The sequence below is a fragment of the Crocodylus siamensis genome, chromosome 12 (genome assembly GCF_052110815.1).
Source record: "Crocodylus siamensis isolate JL-2025a chromosome 12, ASM5211081v1, whole genome shotgun sequence".
NCBI lineage: Eukaryota > Metazoa > Chordata > Crocodylia > Crocodylidae > Crocodylus > Crocodylus siamensis.
The window spans coordinates 13,624,681-13,648,750 of NC_143406.1; the positions used below are offsets into that span (position 1 = coordinate 13,624,681).

Sequence of the window (24,070 nt, forward strand, 5' to 3'; positions counted from 1 at the left end):
GCAGGGAAGCGCTATGTGGCTGCGTGGTACAGTCTGGTGTAGCCCAAGGGGTGCTGCACAGGAGCTGCTCCCAGCCAGATCCAGCCTCTGTGCATGGGGAATGGAGCCTGGCCACGGGACTCTGCACTGTCCTGCCTGCCCCAGACCACCCTCCTGCTCAGGTGCCTGAGCCCCAGCCCCACCCCGGCCCATCCCCTCTTCCCCCCAACCCTGTGGTGCTCAGCCCAGCCCAGCCCAGCCCACCGCCCTCCAGCCTGCTCAGGAGGAGGCAGACCAGGCACGTGTGGGCAAGGTGGTACCAGTCTGGGACTTCTTCGATTTTCACCAACCAACTGGGACAGCTTATGAAATCTGGGACTGTCCTGGTCAAACCAGGACATATGGTCACTCCCACCCATAAACAGACCAGTGAACCCCCATGCTGTATCTATGGCAGAATTCGACCGGAATTTAATGGAAAAGATTGCATATTCCGGTCCATCCTATGTAATGTATTATTAGTAGCAATGTGTCACCATTTGGGTGACTCCTGCCTTCCCTAGGCTAAAAGATGCGCAGGACCCTTTGTAATGACACTCTCAAGATCATGCCCTACCCATTTAACCTTCATTTAATCAGTTTCTCTCTACATCCAGCATTCTTAAACCTTGTCATTCCTGGGTGCTGAAGGGAAAGAAAGCAGGTTTGGATTGTGAGCAAGTGCTGAGTGTATGCTCCAGCTCGACCTGCATTTCCAAAGTAATTTGAGGTGAAATCGATTTCCCCAGCTGCTTGTGTGGGTGACCCTGAAATAGTCACGGGCCAATGGCATGTTCTTCTTACAGCCAGTATTAAAAATAATTAAAAATTAAGAAGCATTTATTATTTCTCTGCCTAGTGGAAATCCCCCCCTCCCACCCCCTCCCCGTCACCTCTCAGTATATTCAAGGGTGCACAAGAGGGATTTATTATTTCCTGGTATATTGACTCTGAAAGGTCTGGGGATTACAGCTGCTTTGCACATGAATAGCTGGAGTGTGTTGTGCAAAAGGCAGGGGCTGTGGGATAATGGGTTTGGATGTGGGAAAGCGCTGACCCTCAGGGAGAGCAGGCTGGTGCCTGATGGCAGGAATCAATTACGTCTCAAAGGAACACATTGCCCTAGGACGGGAGTTTGTCCAAATTGCCACATTATGTATTTATCTCCCCGCCCCTTCAAAAAGAAAATTTGAGGAAATATAGATATTCCCCAACCACATTACTTTAAGTAGCTTCAGAGAAAGGTGCCAGGTTGGCAGCCAAAATGAATGGTGCCTTTTTGCAATCCACAGAAACACAGCCAGCAGCGGGCCAACCACCACACTGGCAACGGGCCATGAGCGGAGGGTGGTAGGATCTGTTCTGTAAAGTTAAATTTAGGGCTTATGTCCAGCTATGACTGCTCTTGCCTCTTTCTTTTGCCAGGTCCCCAGACATCACATTAAGGCAATGGTAGTGGTGCTGTCAGTGAAATGATTGCCTGTCCCTGAAGGTTTTGGACTGAGACCCAAATCATTTCCCAAGGGACTGGAAAGCTGCAGGATAGTACGGACTCAGAGGCACTTCTGACCTGGGCAGGTTCCCAGCAGGCAGCCATCTCGTTCTAGATGTCATGATCCAGCTCCCAAGGAAGCCAGTGGCAAAGACCCAGTGGCTTAATTCGGGGCGGGCAATTATTTTGTGTGGAGGGCTGCTTACTGAGTTTTGGCAAGCCATTGAGAGCTGCATGATAGGCAGCCAGGGGCAGATAAATATTAATTTTCTAAATTTTTTAGGGGCCCCATAGGCTGGATAGAATGGCCTGGCAGGCTGCATCCGGCCCCCGGGCCGCATTTTGCCCACCCCTGGCTTAATTGGAAGCAGGATCAAGCCCTGTATTCCACAGCAGAGTTGTCTTCAGGATCTCAGCTTGGCCTGTTGAGAAAAACAGAGGGAAAATTATTCCATTCAATCCCCAGAGTCTGCACAGACCTGCTTTTGGGAAGTTGGCTAAATGTCTTGAAGCTTGAAGGCATATGTATCCTGAGGCTTTAATCCCATGTCATATTAGAGCCTGCCTAATGGAAGAGGGGCTGTTCTTATTACCCATATTAGCAACTCATCCACCGAGGAATTCTGCTGGAGGAGATGTCCTAAGCAGTATCCCTTTGGCTTATATTGACTGATAACTTATCAGTCAATATGTGGGACCTTGCCAGGTGGTTTCTATTACAAAACCACTGCGGAATATGCTCCACCCTTCCTTTCCCCATTCTGCACACACCAAACCCAGAAAATGTGGCACTGAAGCATGCACAATACACCCCACCCCCCCAACTGCTCTTGAGACCTGCCTCTGGGTGTTGGCAAGCTGTGGTGAAGCCTAGAAATTTAATATTAGTATTTTTAGAACTGGAGGTTGAGGTTCTCCTGCAATCTCATGACTGGGATGTTATACAAAAGGTCACAGAATGAAATCATGAGAGTGGACACCATGGTTTTGTCAGAGCACTTGAAGGATGGAAAGGCTTTCTACAGAGCGAATAATACAGAGTAGCAGACTGGGAGTCAGGACTCCCCAAATAGCACGCAGAGTTATTACAGGGCTGCGAATGACATTTATCATGAATGCACTAGTCCGATCTGTTCCTCTGCAAGAATTGAGTTTATCCTCCAGGTGCATGATTCACATCTTTAAAGTACTGCACTTCAGCTCCCTATTTCCTTGCTGTTTTGTTAGTCTGCATTATTTAATCCCACCTCTGGGACAAGTTTGCTTCTAACATGAACCTGCTTCTTCCAAATCACTCTCCTCTCTCAAATCTCCATCAGTTCCCCCCACCCCCACTCAGTGGCAGCATGTGAGCTCCTGCACGGCTGCACTTTCTTATGCTCAGTGGCTGTCAGTCACCACACGAGATTGAACAATGGAAGTGTGTCTTGTGAGAGTGCCTGGAGCTGGGTGTCAACTTCCCCGTGCTGGACAGGTGGGTTTTGTGTGACCCGCGAACATCTGTGGCGTGCTCCGCTGGCATGAGTGCAGGGAGATTACGCCTGCTAGGAGCAGCTGGCTGCTTTGCAGGAAGAGCTTTCAAAAGCCAGAAAACCTGCTTTAGAGCCTGTCCCTGCATGCTCTGCATACGAACGGCTACTTGCTGTGCACTGAAAGGCCTTGTCCATTCCAGGAGCTCGGCCTCATGGGGTGTGCAGGACAGAGCCATGTGCAAGGACAGAGCCTAGGGCCAGGCAGTGTCCTGCTCTTCCTTCCTTCAACATAAGTATTGTGGCAACAAGCAGCCTCTGCTCCCTGTTCGGTAGGCACTTTTGGCAGGCTGCCCTTGAGAAAACCAGGCATGCTGCTTTCAGGGAGTGACAGACCTCTGAAGCCCTCCTCATGGGAAGCCCTAGTCCACTCCAAGCTCAGTAGGTGCAAATGGCCCTGCAGACTTAGGGGCTCAGATGCCTAAAATAGGATGTGGGTCTTTTCACCTCAAAGTCACTGGTTCTGATCCAGGCGGTGTTCTCAGGCCAGTTTCTAGTGGAAACACATTTTGTGATCTGGCTAAAAGGTTTCCCAGATTTCAGTACACAGTGCTGATCCCCAGGTGTAGGGGAAGGCGCACTGAATGGTAGGACTGAATAGTGTTGACAGGTTTGGTTGAGGACCTAGGACAGCTGTATGTCAAGACGGAGTTGAGCTGGCTGAGCTCACTGAGCAAAGCCCATGAGCCAACCCATTTTTGATTGAATGCATTGTGGAAGCCCAAGAGGGGTGTTGTTGGACTTTGGAGCTGCTGCCTTCTCATTTCAAATCTGACATAAACTCTACTCAGGGGCTTGAACAAGTCACTTGGTCTAAAAGTTTCCAAAACGGCAACTAATTTGGGTGCCTTGGCTCTCATTTCAGCGATGTGAAATACCTAACCAAAAGGGAAAAAAGTCCTTAGTGTGTCTGCAAACAAGGGGTACCAAACCAGGCACCCAGAAATGGAAGGACCCCTAGCTGCCTTGGGATGCCTTGGCCTCAGCCTCTCTACGAAAAATGCAGCTAATTACATTCCCCTATCTCACTAGGGAGTGCTTAGAATTAATTTGCTGGTATTTGTAAAGCATTCTGTAAGTGCAAAGCCCTATGTCTTATTCCTTAATGTCTGAATGCTCACCATACTATTAAAATCAGGATTTCAGAAGGGAGCATCTAGTTTCACAGCAGCATCCAAAACTTGAAAGGAAGCAAGACTGTTTAAACCATCAACCTTTTTCTTTTCCTGAGCCAGATGTTAAGCCCTAAAGAACTGAAGTGGCACAAGGAATTACTTTCCCAAGTTCCCCCAGCTGGGCTGACAGACCTTGATCAATGGTTTTTTCCATAGTAAGTGCTATGCAGATGGTCTACCCAGAGCAGGGCTTCTATGAAGTACAAAGGGAAGTCAAATACCATTTCTAATTCAGCTTGTAGCATGGCACACTTCCTTTATCCTCTGCCTGAATGCTGTGAATAGAGAAGCAGTGTGGGAAACTCAGAGGAACTCCAAACTCACACAGTCTGAGGGTCTGTAACACACTCCTGTCCTCAGCCCCACATCTGCCTGTAGCAGACAGGGGGGAGGGAATGACAGAAAGAAAAATCAGATTATAAGAAACTGCATGAGGAAAAATCCACTGAACCCCCCCACCCCCCAAAGGAAGCTTCTGTGCATGAACAGAAATGGCCATAGTTTGAAACTGGGAACTTTGGCAGATACTTAAGCCCCGTCTCTGACAAGCTGCAGCACAGTGGATAATTAGGGCAAAAGGGCACAGAATATGAATCGTAGGAGCAGACCCTGGGTTTCTGCAGCACCAATTAATGCCCACAGAAACTGTCTCATGGAGTTCAAAGGAGCTGAGCTGGGCCCTTAGGTTGTGCAATCCATGCACACAGCATTGTGCAGTGCTTTGTCCAGTCTAATTGAAAAGTCCTTGTGAGGTGTGGCTGCTTAGCTTTAGTCAGAACATCTGCAAAGCTTGCGCATCATCCTTTCATGTATCCTAGAGGCAATACTATGTTCAGACCTGGGGTGAGTCTAAACTGTTCCCAGAGAACGCGGTCCTCTAGGTGTGTTGCAGGAGTGGTCTCTATCTGTACAGATGGAAACCTGGAAGTGACAGATAATATGTCAGAGGATGGTGGCGTGTGGTTTGCAGGCTTTGCAAAACCAGTGAACTCCCTCACACTAGTGATGGCTTCCTCACCACAACTTTTTCCAATAGTTCTTAATGAGAGGAAGAGCTGAAGCCAAAGCAGCACAAGAATTGAATAGGTCTGTCACTCCTTTTATCCACAGCTCTCCAATCACTTAGTAACTATCAGTGAGCCAAGTCCTGTGCGTGCCCTGTGAAGTGTTGCCACCTGTGTTTTACTGATTGGGAAACTGAGGACTGAAGTTATTTGCATCTGGCCAGCCAGGGGGTGACTGGCAGAGCCCAGGAGTCTCCATTACCAGTCCCCTGCTCCAACTACGAGCTGATCCCAAACCCCTACAGTTCTGTCAGCGCTGCTGTGTGCCGCTGTCATGGGGTAAAATGTTTGCACAAACATATCACCTTCCCCAGGGAACGGTGCTGGCAGCAGCAAGTGTCAAGGGGCTTGCTCTCTGTTTTGTGGTCCAGTGAGACTGCTGATTACCTCCACTCCCGGACATCTCAAAACCACAGGACATTGTAAATATGATCAAGTTGAGTCACCTTTTTGGGGAAGTTGCCAATGCAAAACCATGCCCTGACCCCAGATGCACCAAGGGCTGTGACCTGCAGCAAAGTGGTTACCGTGTGTGGGCAGTGGGAGCTGTGGCCTGGTTTGAGGGGTTTCACACCCCTGTGGCAAGGAAGAAAGGTGGCTTTGAGGGCTATTGGAGACGGGTACGTTGCCATCCGCTATCGTATCCCACATGACCTCTGAAAGTGACGGGGGACTAGATGCTCACTTCTCTGCCTGTCTTCTGCTTTACTGTGTGAAAGGAGCCATATTTGGAGGGATATTTGTGGGTACCTGCATGTGGCAAGCCTCTAGTGTGTATTCAGACTTGTGCAGTAAGTGCGCACAAGAAAAATAGGGCCTTAGTTTTTCAGGTCCGCAGTTATCCCAGCTGTAGAAAGGGATGTTTCCCTGCCTTATTAGCCTTATTACTGCTTCTGAAGTGCCTTGAGGTGTTTGGATGGAAGCTGATACTAGTGAAAATGCTAATCAGGCCCAATCCCAAACATGGATTTTTAGTTTTGTTGGTGTAAGTCTGGATGATTTCACTGAAGAGCTGAATCTCTAGTATAGATTCAGATTATAGATAGTATGATTCAGTATGAGTATCAGTATAGATTCAGTATGAGATCAGATTATATCCCTGGAAATGCAGTATATAAGGGTCAAATCCAGGAGTCCTGCTCAGGCTTTACATGGGCTGAAATTCCCATTTTTTTCAATAAGACTTTCACTAATGAGAAGGTGTCAGAGTTTGGCCCTGTTTGCCATTCCTGCAGCAAGGTCTCTAGAATTCAGGGCTAACTGTATGAAAATATCCCAAGGTCTTGGTGCCTTTTCCATCCTTCAAGCATCATCTTGGCTTCTCTCTTTCTCCTGAGCATCCTAGCACGGTAAGTGGCTGATTACCATATGGCTGTGGAAGTGTGCATGTCTCCCAGTTTCCCACACCATTTCTTAACGATATTCATTCCCCTCACAAAGGAAGTGTGCCTGATTACAAACCACATTAGCAATGGTGCTTGACTTTGCATTGTGTTCAGTGGGAAACCCTTCTCCCAAAAGGCCATCTGGGTAGCAGTTACCCGAAGGGAAGCAAGGGGAGCAGTGACTAGCTCTGAAGACTTGGGAAAGTACAGCTCCTTTAAGTCTTTTGAAAAAGTAACATCTGGCAGAAGTTTAGGAGGGGGACTGTTATCAGCTTCACACTGCAGGCCTGGTACCTGGAGTTAGGCTCTTAGGGCCAGAACTTGTCTCCCTCTCCACCCAGCCCCTCTCCTCCATTGCCTCTGGTGTACATGATCCAGTAGAAAGCAATCACTGGTGTTGGATCATTACTTAATGCCAAAGTCGTTGCCCCCAATGTACCTCCATTATCTCCAGTGGTCTTGCACAAGGAGTGAATTTGGTTAGTTGCTTTTCTTTGGGGTTTCCAAACAAAATTTTGAAGCTAGAGTAATTTGTGTCTGTGTCATGAGAGAGTGACCTTCACCAGTTGCAAATCCACAGAGAAAACAGTCAAGCAGTTTTTAAAAATGTATTTCCCTGAGGCTAGGCCTTTTTTCCTAGTGTTTCTGATAAAAAAAAAAAAAGTGGTTCTGAGAGAGGGGAAAGAGCAAAGGAAAATCTGTCAACCTAGGAGATTTCTGAAGTGTTTTACCCTCACGCATTGGTTCGCAAATTATTATAAACCCTGGACAATTCACTGAGACAGACAACAGTGGCATTGTTACTGCTAACATTTCCATTTTACAGGTAAGGAAATTGAGGCACAAAGAGGTTAACTGAGTTGCTTAAGGCCTGTTGAAGTCAAGGACCAAACTTACGAACTCCTGGTTCCTAGCCTCAGTGTCCAACCCTACAGTTACCAAATGGCTCCAGCAGACAAGGTCCCTCAGGTTTGAAGTCTGCAGAACAATAAACCCAAACTCATGACTGGAAGGGTATTTCTTCTCCAGGACTTACTGGCAGCTCATTTGAGAACATGAAGCAGTTGCATCCCATGCAGTTAATGGACTGCAAGAGGACACAGGTAATATGCTTGCTGTTAGGGACGTCAAATGTGTTCTTTTTAATTGAGCAAAATTCCTGCTGACTTAGATTAGAGCATCATCATGGTATGGCAGAATTTGACGTTAATGTCTAGTTTGCTTTGGATCCTGCGGTGTTGAAGGAAAATTACTGTGTGCAAATGATATGTAGAGGGCACGTGCCTTAAAAAACACCATGTGAAGGACTTGGCTGGTGTGAATGAGCGTTGCTCCAGTAATTCAGTAGAAGTGCTCTGATTTATACCAGGTGAGTGTGACTCTATTCCCCTTTGATAGTAAGCTAAACAGCTTGGAGGATTTGGCTAGTGAAAATCTAATCGAACAGCAGTTTCCTGTGTTACAGGCATGTGTTCAGAGACATCCCCCAGAAACCCAAACAGGGACAGAAAATGGACACATGCAGCCTAACTCACCTGTGCCTCCGCACATCTCTTCTAATGCATAGCTCATTTGTCTGTCACAAAAATAAGTCCTGTGACTAGTCAAGAAAACTCATAGGACCCAGGTACCACCAAATAAGGATGAGCATGGAAAACCTGATCACTGTAAAACCAGTTCATATGGCAGACATGCTGGTGGGGTGAGGAGGGTTCTGGCTTGAGGACACTTTGTTTAATTAAAACCTGGAATGTGTGTACACGCGATTGATATAGTAGGAAGAATTTACGGCTCCTCTGGTAGCATGTTTTTAGCTCCTCTGCAAACCAGAAACAGCAAAGCTGTTCATTTCATGTGCTTCGGTGGGACATATTTCTTCCTATGTGTCTTTGATTAATTAGCTTGAGAAATAAGTTTGCTGCTCAAGACTTTCTGTTTGAGAGGATCTCCCTGCGAGGGCTGCGGGAGAGCAGGCAATGGGGCTTGGCATTACACAGGCTCAGATAATCCTCAAGCTTTGGGAGAAACATGTGAGATGGTGTCACGAAAACTTTCCCACAACTTGACATAAAAGACTCAGAGCTCAACAGCTGCCGTTCTGTACAAAAGAAAAGAGCCTATTCAAGGGCAGGACAATGGGGGATGAAAAAGCAGATCCTGGAAGAGGTCACTTAAGCCTTACCTGGTTTAAAGAATAAATGAGTGGGAGATCGATTAGCTAGAGCGATGCATTGGCGTGTATGTGTATGCCAATGAAAAAACATACATACATGTAACCTGTATGTGTATAGACATGCATAAAAGGAATATGAATATAGATACAGTTCGATTTAACATTGTTTCCATTCCTTTGAAGGATACTACAGTGCTTTACACATGTTAAGTGATGTAATCATTCTGATAAGAATGCAGGACTTTACTGTCTCTGTATCACAGACAGGGATATCGAGGCGTGGAGAAGCAAAGTGAAGAGACTCTGGAAAATTTGGTTTCCAGACACCCAAGCTATGCTGTAATGCCTCCTGACAATGTAAATGGAGCAGTCTTTCTATCCGTCTGATTTTGCATAGTTCTAGACCTCCCAGCAGTACAGAAATCAGTCTGCTTCCCTTTTGCACTTGTTTATCTTCATGCTAGTCGATTCAGAGTTCAGTGAAGTGAGTGATGCGTGCATAGACCCAGAGGCAGGCAGAATGCAGGCAGGCCAAGTGCAGCCCTGAGAACGTATCATTATATCTTCAATAGCAGCATTCCTTCCTTTGCCAGTTCTGGGTCTCCCTTGGTGCAGAGACTGCCAGTTGAACCAAGTCCTAGTGTGGGGTGCAATCTAGAATTGGAAACTCGGTATCAGGACTCCTGGGTTCTCTCTGCAGCCATGTTACTGACTTACAGGTAGACCTTGCTCTGTGTCTCTGTTTCCCCATAGGTGCAATGAAAACAATAAAATCTGCTTCATGTTGGGGAAGGAGGGAGCATGGTGTGAGGTTGAATAAATGCTCAGAATACTTTTGAGGTGCTTGGCGGGGGAGCTGTATATGTGCAAAAGTATTCTGCCCAATATCCAGCGCACACTAAAGTTCCTGTTTCATACATCTTGCATATCTCTGAAAGCAGATATGTCCGGTAGTGTTATATCTGTTTTTCCCACATGAAGAAGCAGTGACAAACAATGTAAAATTATTTGCATAATATCATTATTTGCAAAGTACTACCAGACTTGAGCAGAGCTAGCTACAGATCTGACTTTCAGGCTTCCACTTAACCACTAGCTAATGCTCCAGAGAGCTGTGTTTTCCAGCAGAGTAATCTATTGATTACCCCAAGTCAGAAGAGGAAACCTGTTCCTGGATATAACTCCCACTGATGTCAGTTCAGAGATAACTTCAGAATCAACACCTTGTAGAAAAATAAAACCAGTGTTAAGTCATTAAGATAAATCTCCCTGTTTATTCTGAGGAATTAGCAAACCACTCGTGTGTGTGCCCGTGTGCTTGTGCATGCACAAGTGGGGGTCTGCTTGTGTGCGTGTGCCTGCGTGTGTTCTCAGAAGAGATGCACATACTCCTCTGCACAGACTAGCTTATTTCCTGCCATCAGCCAGTGGCCTCTACCTCCACAAACGTATGTGAACTCCACATTGTCTGCACCCGGAATGCTATTGATCTGCGGCATTAGTCAGCAGCCTTTTCTTACTGAAGGCCAGCTCTTTCCCAGCTTCTGACACATAATTCTGATCCCAGTCTTCCACGTACCCCACACTCTCCACCTGCTCATCTGGGAGAAGGTCATTATCCGTAGGCTATTCACTGCCAATGGAGCATGCAAGAATAGCTGCTTCTCCTATTGTCCTGCCTATCTCTCTGATTGGCTCTGGAGTGTGGGAAACTCAACCAAGCCAGAGACCCACAGATTCTCAGTGAGGTTGTTCACTATAAATATCAGGCAGACACAGCTTCCAGCAGCACATTTCCACTGCATTTCAGCGCTATAGAGACTTTCCTCCCTTGGACAGATGGCCCCAAGCACTGTTTTTATGGAGCACAACAACCTGCTGACACCAAAAGAGAAAAACAAAGTAAGTAGAGGCACAGGCTGTGCTGCTTACAATTGCACTGAAACAGATGGGAATGATCCTCAGCTGGCGCAAAGCACTGTGGCTTTATTTCGATGCCTGCATATGCGGCTTTATTTTGATGCCTGCATATGCCAGCTGTGGATCTGGACCATGCTACTTTGGTACTCCTGAGGTCCCCTAAGCAAATCTTTTGTCCTTTTGCAGCTGAGGAAGCCGGTGGTGGAGAAAATGCGCCGGGATCGCATTAATAGCAGTATCGAGCAGCTGAAAGTCCTGCTGGAGAAGGAGTTCCAGAGACACCAGCCCAACTCCAAGCTGGAAAAAGCCGACATCCTGGAGATGACTGTCAGCTACCTGAAGCAGCAGAGCCAGCTACAGATAAAGAGTAAGTATTGGGCTTGGCATTTCTCTCATTCTGTGCTCAGCCCTGCCAGGCTTCATGTAGCTCTGGACAGTGACCTGACCTGAACACTGAATCTAATTTACTATCTCTTTCTCCTCCCTCCCTTTCCTTCTCTAGCTGTGGGAGCCTTCCATAAAAACTCACAGTTTGACTTCAAGGAAGGCTACTCCAGGTGCCTGCAAGAAGCCTTCCACTTTCTGTCTCTACATAAAGTCCAGATTGAAATGCAGACCAAGCTCCTGAGCCACTTCCAGAAGGGTCAGACTGTTGCTCCTGAGAGCGTCTCCCCCCACTCCAACCAGAACGCCCCAAAGCAAGTGTCTTTGAAAAACAGCAGCACGCTCTGGAGACCCTGGTAGACTGGACTCTCAGGACATTTGCCTTTCTTATTCCAGAGGAAGGAGGTGACTGCATCTGACAGTCCAATCCTGATCCTCTCAACTGTAGGGAATATTATTTCCCCTGTTTTTTATTTATGTATGGAAAGAATGGAATACGTGTGACTCTCTCCAGGCTCATATGGGATCCTCGGGAAAGCATTCATGTATTCTGTTGAGTGGTATTGAAGCTGTGCAGATGTCAGCGATAGCAGGGCACAGCAAGGCACCCCATTTGGGGGCACGTGTCTTCATAATGAAGGAGGTTTTTGTAGGTGATTATATGTTGTCAGTGTTACAATCATGGTGTAATTGTAACAGATAGCAGTTGCCATAGGAGAGCAATCTTTGATTTTTATTTTTTTTTATGCCTGTAAAAGCTTTCTTCTTTCCTCCCCTTGCCTTGTTTACCCACTCATTCATAATGTAGGATGAATCCACTAACTTGGTGTTGGTGCACAGTGTTCCAAATCTCACTTCTTCTGTCTGATTGCAGCTCGTACAGCAGCCAAGATAATTTCCTAGCTGCTGCTCTCTCCTTGTTTCACTCATTAGGACTAGACAGCATCATTAGATAAAACTATGTGGAGTATTTCTACCATTTGCTGCTTTTTTCTGTTTAGGAAAATGATGCCTTAATGCTTTATATTAAAGAGAAAAGAATGTACATGTGACATTTGGTGGTTTAATGTTATACATTTTGACTGTAAGATTTGCTCTTTCCTTGTGTTCATTATTATAATGGACTATTCTCTACTGAGCAGTTTCATTCACTGTGGATGGTGTGTTTCTCCCGCTGCTGGGACCGGCCACATGGGCTGTTTGCATACTGTGTATGCATTTGTATCACCTGTATGTGTAGAAAGCAATAAAATTCATTTGCATGCAACTGCTGGGTGTTTTCTCTTGGGAAGGGTGCGGTCTCACAAGCCCCAAGGCAAACCCAGCATGAATTTAACAGTTTTATTCTAATAGCCAGAAGAGACTGGTATACCTGGCTGTCTGAAGTGCTAACACGGCCCTATAGTGTAGTGCCTAAGAACTTTACAGGCTTTAATATGTTTCTCCACACAACACCTGGGGGAGGTAGGGAAGTACTAGTGTCCTCACTTGCAAATAAGGCCCCTAATGGCATGCTCTCTACAGAATTCAGCTGGGCTCCCACCCAGGGGTGATTGTCTCTGGTCTCCTGCCCCTCTTCAGTCCACACACACAGCCCTCACTTGACTATGGTGAGCTTCCACCCTGGACTACCTGGCCCAGTGGGGTTGAGCAGAGGCTTGGGAGTTCATGTGCTGCTTTCCCTCAGCTCCACTCACTGCACTGAGGATGTAGACTAAATGGCTTGGGTGCCAGTCATCTTCCAGGACCTTCCCATAATTCCTCCTTCTAGACAGACAGGCTTTCTCAGAATTCACTGGCAAAGAATCATAGCGGGACTCAGCTCTTTAAGGCACAAGAGCAGGAGACACGGATGCAGAAATTCCAGTGACACACCCAGGGAAGTGCTGAACCAGAGGATGTGATGACTCAGGTGGGGCTTTGCTGTGTGATACTCAGTCCCAGGCAAAACTTGAGCCAAAAGAGCCACATGCGTGATCAGAGGTCAGGAAAACAGACCTTACGACAACAGGCTGAGAGCCATGGGGCTCCTTAGCCTGGAAAAGCTCAGGCTCAGGGGTGATCTGATGGCCGCTTATAAGTTTATCGGGGTGTTCACCAATATCTGGGGGAACAACTGTTCACCAGAGCACCCCAAGGGATGACAAGGTCGAATGGTTATAAACTCCAGCCAGACCATTTCAGGCTGGACATAAGGAAGAATGTCTTCACTGTCCGAGCCCCCAAGGTTTGGAATAGCCTGCCATCGGAGGTGGTTCAAGCACCTACATTGAACGCCTTCAAGAGAAATTTGGATGTTTATCTTGCTGGGCTCCTAAACCCCAGCTGACTTCCTGCCCCTTGGGCAGGGGGCTGGACTCAATATCTTCCAAGGTCCCTTCCAGCCCTAATGTCTATGAAATCTCTATGAAATGGGAAGGATTTCAAACTAGGTTGGAGCACTTCTATCCATCTCTCACCAGGTGTCACTGCAAATTTGACCAAAGGCAGGAGAGGCATAAGCTGTTTTAGCAACACTAAAAAAAGTCTGCTCAGAGCTGAGACCTCAGTAAAACTTACCTTAACCAATAGTGTAACTAGGAGGGAGTGAGTGGGGCACTTGCACCAGCCACAAACTTAGAGGGGGTGCAAGATTGGCAGCTACCAGCTGGAGCAGCAAAACGGCTTGAAATGTCTCTGCCTGAATGCCTAGAGGGCTACTTTGCCTCCAACATAATCCTGCTGAATTGTAATAAGCATATGTCAAAGGGGTGAGGAGGTGAAGCTGGGAATTTTTATTTTAAGACCCTTGTGCAGCATTTATGATATCACAGTCATTTTTACATCATCCATCTGCACTGCCATTACAAGGATAGATTGACAGTAAAAAATAAATACTGGAAGAAATATTTCCAGCAGCAGAGCAACAAGAGTTCCTATAAAATGAGTACGCTTCCATTGAATCCAGAAAATAACTGGTTTCAGGTATGTTCTTTTGTGGCAGAGCCAGACAGTTGCGAGTACCAGTCCTTTTGTATGTGCACAGCATTATAGCCTGTAGTTGCTGTGTTTTGAAATGTGAGGTTCTGCAGGTTTGAGCCTTACACCCACGCTTGAAAATTTGACCTACAAGGTGCTCACATGAAGCACTACCGCTAAAATATTTCTCAAAATTTCCATGCTCATTTTGTCTCAAAAGGGCAATACCAGCATGTTTTGACTTGCTCTTAGTCCTAGAAAAAAGCTCTGGTTACCGGAAATGACTGGGACCAGAAGGAACAACATTTTCTCTTTGTTTATTCCAGTTTATTCATAACTTGTAGGGTCAGAAGGGACCTGAGCAGATCATCAAGTCCGATCCCCTGCCTTGGGAGGAAAGAGTACCGGGGTCTTTACCAGCACTGGTACCTTCACCAGCACTGGGAGCTGCCAGTTACTGAAGGTGCCGGGCATCCCAGTAAATCTGGCCATTTCATTCAGATGCAAATAGAGGGAGCTGGGGTAGATTGTGTCTCACTCTCTTCCCAGTTTCTTGTGCGGCTCTGTTACACAGTGATGGGGAAACGAGTGTGTTGAAAAGAAAAGGGCTATGGATTGTGGAGTGTTGCAGACAGGGGTTATAGCTGGGAGCACGTACAAAATGCTTTGAGAAATAGATTCTGTTTCAAAGTGACGGTACCCTTTTAAATGTAAGTATAGCGGTACCCTCCCAGTCTGCACAATATCCTGTTTTGTAAGGAACGTGTTCATATTGGTGGCTGAATGTTTGCTGCCTGGGTGGAGACACACAAATGTCTTCAAAAACTTGGAGAGCTTCACCTAGGGCAGAGTTTTGGAGGGAAGTCTGCTGCTTTGGGTCACAGAAGATCCCAGTAGACCCCTGGCTGCTCTTCTGGCGTTTAAGCATTGCAGTTCCAAAGCACAGTGACGATTTGTTTTATTTTTATCAAAGGGGTAGAAGTTAGGTTAACGTATACTTCTCCACCCAATCCTGTCTGTTCCGTGGGAACTGGGGAAGGAGGCCTTGCGTTCAGCCAGAGAGCAGGCAAGCTGAACAAATGCCCCTCTTTTGAACTCAGTTCAGGTTTTGTTTTACGTCATCTCCCGCAAGTCCTTAGGCTGTTAATTCTTTTTACCTTCATAGAGTATTTTTCATCTCTGTAGCCCATTTACCTGATGGCAATGATCTGTGGCAGCATCTCCAAGCTGGGCATTTCCACCCTTACTCTGAGTCAGACACTAATGATCACCACCTGTAAATGGGTGCAGAGCAGCAAATGTATAAAAAAAAATGCAAAAAAACCCAAAACAAAACAAAAAATGCAAAAAAAAAAACCAAAAAACCACTCAGGTAGGCTCCGGAGCGGTGAGAGATGCGCGGGTGAAGCCTGCTGCGCCCCCGCTCCCCCCCAGACACTCCCTCAGCAGCCGCCGAGCCCCCTGCCGACCCCCAGCACAGCCGGAGGTGAGCGGGCTCATGGTGGGAAGGGGTTAACTCCTCGCTTGCTGGGAGGAGGCCGCTGCCTGGTGCCAGCTGGGTCAAGCCCCCGCCCAGGCCCCTACTTGGCCCAGCCCCCCAGGGAGCCGCGCGACCGGAGCTGCGCAAACAGGCGCCCAAGTTAGCGCGGAGTTCACGCAGGGGAGGACGCGGGAGGGCACGAGACCCTGCCTGCAACCCCCGCAGCCATAGCCAGCCCCAGCCGTAGCCAGCCTACCAGAGGCATGACACGGATGGGCACGCGCCGCACCCCGAGGGTCCCCTCGGGCTCTGTGGCCCCTTCATTGGCCACCTCAGAGACGGCCACCCAGACGGAGCCCATGGTTCTTGGCTGTGGGGGCTGCCTGTCCCTTTTTCAGGCTCTGGGGCCCGGGAGCATGGCCACCTCCCCTTGCGGGGTCTGCTCCCTACTGGGGTCTCTGGCGCGCCAGCTGGAGGAGCTCCAGGCCACAGTCCAGAGACTGTGTGCCATCAGGGACTGCGAGCAGGAGATTGACTCCTACTGCCAGGCCCTTCTCCCCCGGGAGCCGCAGGGGAGAGCTCCGTCTCCCTCCGCGACTAAGGAGGACTCTGGGACCTCCCGCTCTGCCCAGTCAGGGGCATGGACCAAGGTGGTCAAGGGCCCAAAGGCCCGCCGCACCAAGGCCCCTGCCCCGCCGGAGCTTAGCAACAGGTTCGCACCTCCTGCAGCCCTGGCAGAGCCTGCTCAGTTGCCGGCTCCCGCAGGCAACCCAGGCTCGACCGCAGCTGCTGCCCCCGCTCTCCCCAAGTCAAAGCAAAAGGTGTTTGTTGTGGGAGACTCCATCCTGCGGGGCACTGAGGGGGCAATCTGCCGCCCCGACCCCTTAGCCCGGGAAGTCTGCTGCTTCCCGGGGGCCCACATTCGAGACATTGCGGAGAGGATCCCACAGCTCCTCCGGCCCACAGACCACTACCCCATGCTCCTTATTCACGTGGGCACCAATGACACGGCTCGGAGCACCCCCAGCCAGGTCATGAGGCGCTACAGGGAGTTGGGAGCGGGGCTTAGGGGTCTGGGAGCTCAGGTGGTGTTTTCGTCCATCCTCCCAGTCTCGGGCTATGGGCTGAGGAGGGAAAGGAGGATCCACGCGGTGAACCAAAGACTGCGGCGCTGGTGTCATCGGGAAGGCTTTGGCTTCCATGACCACAGCCCGCTCTTTGGCGAGAGAGGCAGCGAGCTGCTGGGAAGAGATGGCCTCCACCTCTCTCCCCTGGGGAGGAGGCTCTTCTCAGCCAGGCTGGCTGAACTGCTCCACCGGGCTTTAAACTAAGCCTGCTGGGGGATGGAGGGACTACTGCCACTGCTGGCCCGCTGAACGGCCCTTGCAAAGCCAGTGGACCAAGGCACTTAAGGGAGACCATCCCTGCCCCAGCCCTGGCACAATCTGTGGGCAAGGCAAGAGTCCCCAAGGGCACACTTGCCTGCCTGTACACTAATGCCAGGAGCCTGGGCAACAAGCAGGACGAGCTCGTCCTCCTGCTCAGTGCAAAGAAATATGATGTCATTGGGATAACGGAGACCTGGTGGGACTCCACCCATGACTGGACCACGGGTATAGAGGGCTATACCCCATACAGGAGGCATCGTGTTGACAAAAGGGGCGGGGGTGTAGCTCTCTATGTCAAGGAAAGCTACATGTCCCTGCAAGCTGATGTTGGCGACCGGCATGGACAGCTAGAGACCTTCTGGGTAAAAATTCGTGGGGAATACGGCACAGGGGACACAATGGTGGGAGTCTACTACAGACCTCCCACTCAAAGTCCTGAGCTTGACCAGGAGTTTGCCCGGGAACTGACTGAGGCCGCTTGCTCCAGGACCTTGGTTGTCATGGGTGACTTCAATTACCCGGACATCTCGTGGGAAGATCACTCAGCAAAATCCGAGCGGTCGCAAAGCTTTCTCTCGTGCGTGGATGACCTCTACCTGACTCAAGAAGTCTGTGGGCCAACGAGAGGCAAAGCGCTGCTCGACCTGGTACTGGCTACGGGGGACGACCTTATCAGCGACCTAGTGATTGATGGGAAGCTGGGTGACAGCGACCACGAACTGATCACCTTCACCATCCGCCGTAAAGCTGGCAAGTCAGTCAGCAACACAGAAGTCCTTGACTTCAGAAAAGCCGACTTTGACCAGCTCAAGAGGCTAGTCAGTCAGGCCCTCAGGGACCATGACCCCAGGGAGATGGGAGTTCAAGAAGAATGGTTGCTTCTCAAGGAAGCGCTCCTCAGTGCACAAGCTAAATCTATCCCAACACGGAGGAAAGGCAGCAAGAAGGCACAGCAGCCCCCCTGGCTCTCCAGGGACTTAGCGGACCTCCTGTGGCTAAAAAGGAAAGCCTACAAAGGATGGAGGACGGGATTCACCTCCAAGGAGGATTACTCCGCGCTGGTCCGGTCCTGCAGGGACCAAACCAGGAAAGCCAAGGCTGCAACTGAACTCCAACTAGCTTCAGGCATCAAGGACAACAAAAAGTCCTTTTTCAGATATGTGGGGAGCTGGAGGAAAAGCAACGGCAATGTTGGACCCCTGCTAAACCAGATGGGGCAACTGGCAACTGACGCCCAGGAAAAAGCCAACCTATTAAATAGGTACTTTGTGTCAGTCTTTCATCAGTCACATGGGATGCCCATGCCTGCTATGGGACAGGGAAATCTGGGTGAGGGGGATCCCCTACCCTCCATAAATGCTGACCTTGTGAAGGAACACCTTGAGAAGCTGGATACCTTCAAGTCAGCCGGCCCTGACAATCTGCACCCCAGGGTACTCAAGGAGCTGGCGAGCCTCATAGCCTCATCCCCTGGCATGGATCTTTGAAAACTCCTGGCGCTCTGGTGTAGTGCCTGAAGACTGGAAGAAGGCCAACGTGGTACCGATCTTCAAAAAAGGGAGGAGAGTAGATCCAGCTAACTACAGGCCCATTAGCCTGACTTCTATCCTGGGGAAGATCCTAGAAAAGTTTATTAAGGAGGCCATCCTTGAGGGACTGGCCCAGGCTAACTTTCTAAGGGACAGCCAGCACGGGTTTGTTGCGGGTAGGTCTTGTTTGACCAATCTCATTTCCTTCTATGACCAGGTGACCTATCACCTGGACAAGGGAGAAGAAGTTGATGTCATATATCTTGACTTCAAAAAAGCTTTTGATCTGGTATCCCATGATCACCTCTTGGCCAAACTGCCCAGTTGTGGCCTTGGCTCCACCACGATCCGCTGGCTGGGAAATTGGCTCCGTGGTCCGACCCAGAGGGTTGTGATTGATGGCAGTCACTCATCATGGTGCCCTGTAACCAGTGGGGTCCCTCAAGGCTCTGTCCTGGGACCCATCCTGTTCAACATCTTCATTAACGATGTGGACACTGGAGTCAGGAGCGGACTGGCCAAGTTCGCCGATGACACCAAACTTTGGGGCAAAGCATCCACGCCAGAGGACAGGCGGGTGATCCAGGCTGACCTGGACAAGCTCAGCAAATGGGCAGACGAGAACCTGATGGTGTTTAACACCAAAAAATGCAAGTTTCTCCACCTTGGGAGGAAAAACCTGCAGCACCCTTATAGGCTCGGCAGTGCTACGTTGGTTAGCACTACAGAAGAAAGAGACTTGGGGGTCATCATTGATCACAAGATGAACATGAGCCTGCAATACCATGCTGCAGCTAGTAAAGTGACCAAAACGCTGGCTTGCATCCATAGATGCTTCTCGAGCAAATCCCGAGACATCATTCTCCCCTTGTACTCGGCCTTGGTGAGGCCGCCGCTGGAGTACTGCGTCCAGTTTTGGGCTCCACAATTCAAAAAGGATGTGGAGAAGCTTGAGAGAGTCCAGAGGAGAGCCACACGCATGATCAGAGGTCAGGAAAACAGACCTTATGATGACAGGCTGAGAGCCATGGGACTCTTTAGCCTGGAAAAGTGTAGGCTCAGGGGTGATCTGATGGTCACCTATAAATTTATCAGGGGTGACCACCAGGATCTGGGGGAATAGAGCGCCCCAAGGGATGACGAGGTCGAACGGTCACAAACTCCTGCAAGACCGTTTCAGGCTGGACATAAGGAAGAATTTCTTTACTGTCCAAGCCCCCAAGGTCTGGAACAGTCTGCCAGCGGAGGTGGTTCAAGCACCTACATTGAACACCTTCAAGAGTAAATTGGATGCTTATCTTGCTGGGATCCTATGACCCCAGCTGACTTCCTGCCCTTTGGGCAAGGGGCTGGACTCGATGATCTCCCGAGGTCCCTTCCAGCCCAAATGTCTATGAAATCTATATTTGTGTAGCACAGGAGTGGGCAACCCCACGCAAAGGTATTTTGCTTGGCATGTATCCTTCGGGGCGGACGGTGGGGGAGTTGTGAGTGGCCCAATCCTTGTTGCGGCAGTGCAGCCCTGGCCCCTTCTGCCTGGTGCCGGGGTAACCGAACACCGAGTGAATCGGGCCCCAAGGTCACGGTGGGCCGGGGTGGCAACTGGAATACGAACAGGTGGGATTAGCGGCGGTGGAGTGTGAGCTGTATGGGAAGTTTAAACAAAGATGATTTATTTACTCACGCTTGGGAAGCGGAGGCTCAGATATTTCTTCAGTTACAGTATAGCGAACAACAAAGGGGTCTGTTGGCCCACGGGGTTCACTAGCGAGCCCTTGCTTTCTACCCCCTGAGGGATAGGTGCGGCTGCCTACTAGCTAGTCCCAGGGCTGGTCAACAGCTCATGAACGGGATAACAAACAACAAAAACTGTAACGTAGCAAATCGAGGAACGGGGTCATGACGCCAGTCCAAAAGACAGTCCGTAAACCGAGGTCGGAGATGAGAATCCAGAACAAAGTAAGCCGAAGTCAAAATCGAAGCCAAACAGTCCCGTAACCGAGGTCGAAAAGACGAGTCGCTCCACCCGCCGTCCGCAGCCTCTGCTTGCGCCTCACAGTCCCTGCCGTCCGCAGCCTGGATCGTTCTCTCCCTGTGGGACAGTCCCTGCAAAGGCAGCCTCTCACACACACGCTACCTCACCACACCCGGGCGCTGGCTCACAAACCTTTTATAAGAATTTAGTGGCCAATCAGAATGCTCTTCGCAGAGAAATTTCTAGTCAAATTACATCATGCAATCAGTGAACTGAGCATGTGCGCTAGATCAGATTACCTCATGCTCTGTGATTGACAAGCCTCCAGGTCACCCAGAGGGCACGTTCTGGGGGCCTGTCTGTAGTTTCAGCTCCCTGTGATGGCAGCACCAAACTTACGATTTTTCCTTGACACCTGGAAGCATGCGTGCATCTGCCACCAACAATGAGCTGGGCCAGGCCTCTGCAGACCCCGGTGCAGCTGCTTGCAGCCTTACCTGCCCCCTGCTGCAAGAAGCCCAGGGTCCAGTGATATGCAGAAGGGGCCTGCCCAGAGCCCAGGCCAGCTGTGGCAGGCAGCTGGGAGGCTGCAAGCAGCTGCAATGGGGTCCGCAGAGCCCTGATCCAGCTCATTGCTGGCAGTGGGTACACATGCACCTCAGGGCAGATGGCAGGGAAGGGGTCATGGCTATGCTGCCACAACAAGGATTGGGCCCCCTGCAGCTGCCCCGCTGTCTTTCCTGGCACACCAGCAGCATCTTACAAATCAAGGTTGCAGCACCCTACCCAAAAATGTTGCCAACCCCTGGCATAGTGTAGCAGTTTCTCTTGTCTTGTTCTCTTGCTTATGGTGTTTTCAAGAGATCTGTTCTTTTCTGTGTGCAGTCTACATGCTTTTGAGTAGCACTAAGACACTTGCAGCTCCCTGCCCAGACTCTGGGTGAAAGCTTGATTCTTGAAGGCACAACATGTGCTATCACACAGCCATCTTGGTCCCCCCGTAATTATAATCCTGGCTGGGGAAATAGAGGGAGAAAAGTTGAGTTAACACAATTGGAATAAACAGGCATTTCACTAACAGGGTTTTCCTAGTATTTTTCCTCTTGTGTGTTTTAGCTGACTGCTCCCTCCTTTCTTTTGTATTGCTCAAAACACCACAAAGCCTGAGGATCCTGATTTATGTTGAGTGGGGGAGATTGTGAATCCAAACTTTTGCTTGTCATGGACTGGCTGCATGGGTTTTACCAGGTCCCTTTGCTTCCTGGTCTTCTGGGTGCCTCAGCCATGTTAGCATCAGGTAAATTCACCATGGTAAAACACAGATTTTCTCATTTCAAGGGGAAAAACCCAGACTTTCTCCTTTAAAGGAGAAAAATGTGGGAAATGGTGGGTTTCCCCTTGCAGGCTGGGAGAGTTGCAAGGGGCAGGAGGAGGGCAGTCAGGCAGGGGGCACCATGTGCATGCACATATGCACATGGCCATCAGGCAGCCTGGAGAGCTGCTCCACCAGGTACGTTTCTGGGGGAGGGGAATGAGAACCCCCACAGTGAGGGAGGGAATCGGGCAGGGCTGGTGCTGCTGCCCAGCCCGGGTGGTGCATGGGGCTTGGGGCCCAGGGCTAGAATGCGCAGTTGCAGGGCCCGGGTAGGGCGTGGGATGGAGCCATGGGTGGCTCGTCCAGAGGGTGGTGGGGCTGGGTCCCCACCACTGTGCACACTCCCGGAGGGGCCATGGGAGGTATATGCCCCCCAGATTTGTGCACAGGGTGGGGGCAGGGGCAGGCCACCTCCACAGCCCAGCAGATGAGACCTGGTGCAGCAGGGCAGAGCAGGTGCGGGTGGGGAAGCTTGGTGCCGCTGCTGCGAGCTCTGCACCGCCATGGCAAGGCATCCCTTACTTGCCTGGGAGCAGTGGAAGTGCTGGCACGGAGGGCACCTCGCCACAGCGGCGTGGGGCTTGTAGTGGCAGCATCAAGCTTCTCTACCCAGCTCTACTCTGGCATGCTGGGTCCCACTCACTGGACTGTGGAAATCCTGGGGGAGGGGAGCAGGGCAGGGAGCCCTAAGTCTGCAGCAGGCAGCCTGCATCTGGGAGGCACATGCCCTCCATGCCCACCAAGAGTGCATGCAGCAGTGGGGAGCTGGTTCCCCTGAGCCCACAGCTGTGCCACCCATGGGAGAGGGGAAACTGGGCTCTGCCCTGCTGCAGCAGCTACTGCCTTCTGTGGACAGGTGGCAGCCTGGGCTATGGCGCTGCTGCAGGGAGCAGGGGTCTGCAGACCTGAGTCCCTGGCTCTGTAGCCCTGGCAGCTGCGGGCCCCTTCTGCCAGGGCTGGGAGGGTGGGAGGCTGTGGGTGGGGAGTGATGGATTTTGGGTTTTTTAATCAGAGAATTTGTGATTTTTAAACAGAGAAAACCAGGACCCCTGGTTATCATACTGCCCGTGAGACTGGCAAGCCAATGACACACTACTATACCAAGGCCAAGCAGACCATGACAGGAGTGTAACAGGGAGCTGGAGGCTCCTGTTACTTTAAGGAAAAAAATTGTAGAATCAATTCGGAAAGCCTAAAGCTTCCTGCGATTTGATATGGATTCGTAGATTTGGCCTCTGAATCATCTCCAAATCTGAATCATGATCCGAAGCTCTGCACAGCCCTAGTGGCCTCCAACCTTTTTAAGTGGGAGATCACCTCTGGCATTTAAAAGCAACCCAAGATTCACCATGCACTGCTGCCCTGCCCCTGCCCCCCTGGGAGGGAAGGAAAGGAGGAGCAGATCAAGGCAGAGGCATAAAAAATTATTTGGGGGTGCGCCTCCCCAGCAGGTAAGTCCCACCTGGCTGGGGCCCCACTCAACTTACCCCTGCTCCTGCCTCTGTGGCACTGTCCCTCATTGTGGGCTCCTTGATTTAGATCCTGCCTCTTCCCTCCCCCATGGACCGGAGTACATGCGGACATGCACACGGGCACACAGCCCCCCACCCCAGCCTTGGATTGACTCCAAGTGGCTCTGAGATCTACCGCAAGAGGTTCTGTGATCTGCCGGTGGATCGATGACCACTGATATAAGCCCAGCACTAGAAGCAGAGTAGATCAACTGGGGGCAAAGTGGTGCAGAAAGTGGCCTAGCAAGCACTGAAGCTCCCCTCGAGAACTGAGAGCCCAAAGGGAAGTAGGCCTTGCAGGAAGACATCAAGCCAGAGTTGGGGGAGTTTTTGTTATAAGTTGTTACTTGTATTTATGTTGCATTAAAGTTGAAACCAGCGGACCAGATTGTGGGTAAAAAGGGTGGCAGGGAGCTCACAAGAGTGCCTGTGAAGCTCCCTACTTAAAGTCCTGTAGGGGTCACGCACCAAAAAGGGGATGAGTGGAGTCCTTAGTTTATCTGACTGAACTCCCTTTCTTTATACTAGGGTAGAACAAATGGGAGTTTTTGTAAAAAACAGAAAAAAAGAAGTGAACCTTAGAAAAACTGTTTCCTGTTTTACATCATCTGATTGTGCAGTTCTTTGATAAAAACTCAGGAAGCAGCAGTGCCTCTAGATACTCTGAGATCTTGCTGAAATGCTACTGTAAATGATTAGTTGGAAGTGACATTT

General features: G+C 49.9%; 1 protein-coding gene across 1 annotated transcript; it reads left to right on the top strand.

Moving 5' to 3' along the window:
• Positions 1 to 909: 909 nt before the first annotated feature.
• On the top strand, positions 910 to 12,397 carry LOC149854664 (transcription factor HES-5-like). Its single transcript, XM_090023171.1, has 3 exons — positions 910 to 10,738; positions 10,943 to 11,123; positions 11,259 to 12,397. Exons 1-3 carry the CDS (start codon positions 10,676 to 10,678, stop codon positions 11,498 to 11,500), a joined length of 486 nt encoding a protein of 161 aa, XP_089879297.1. The 5' UTR covers positions 910 to 10,675; the 3' UTR covers positions 11,501 to 12,397.
• Positions 12,398 to 24,070: the final 11,673 nt, after the last annotated feature.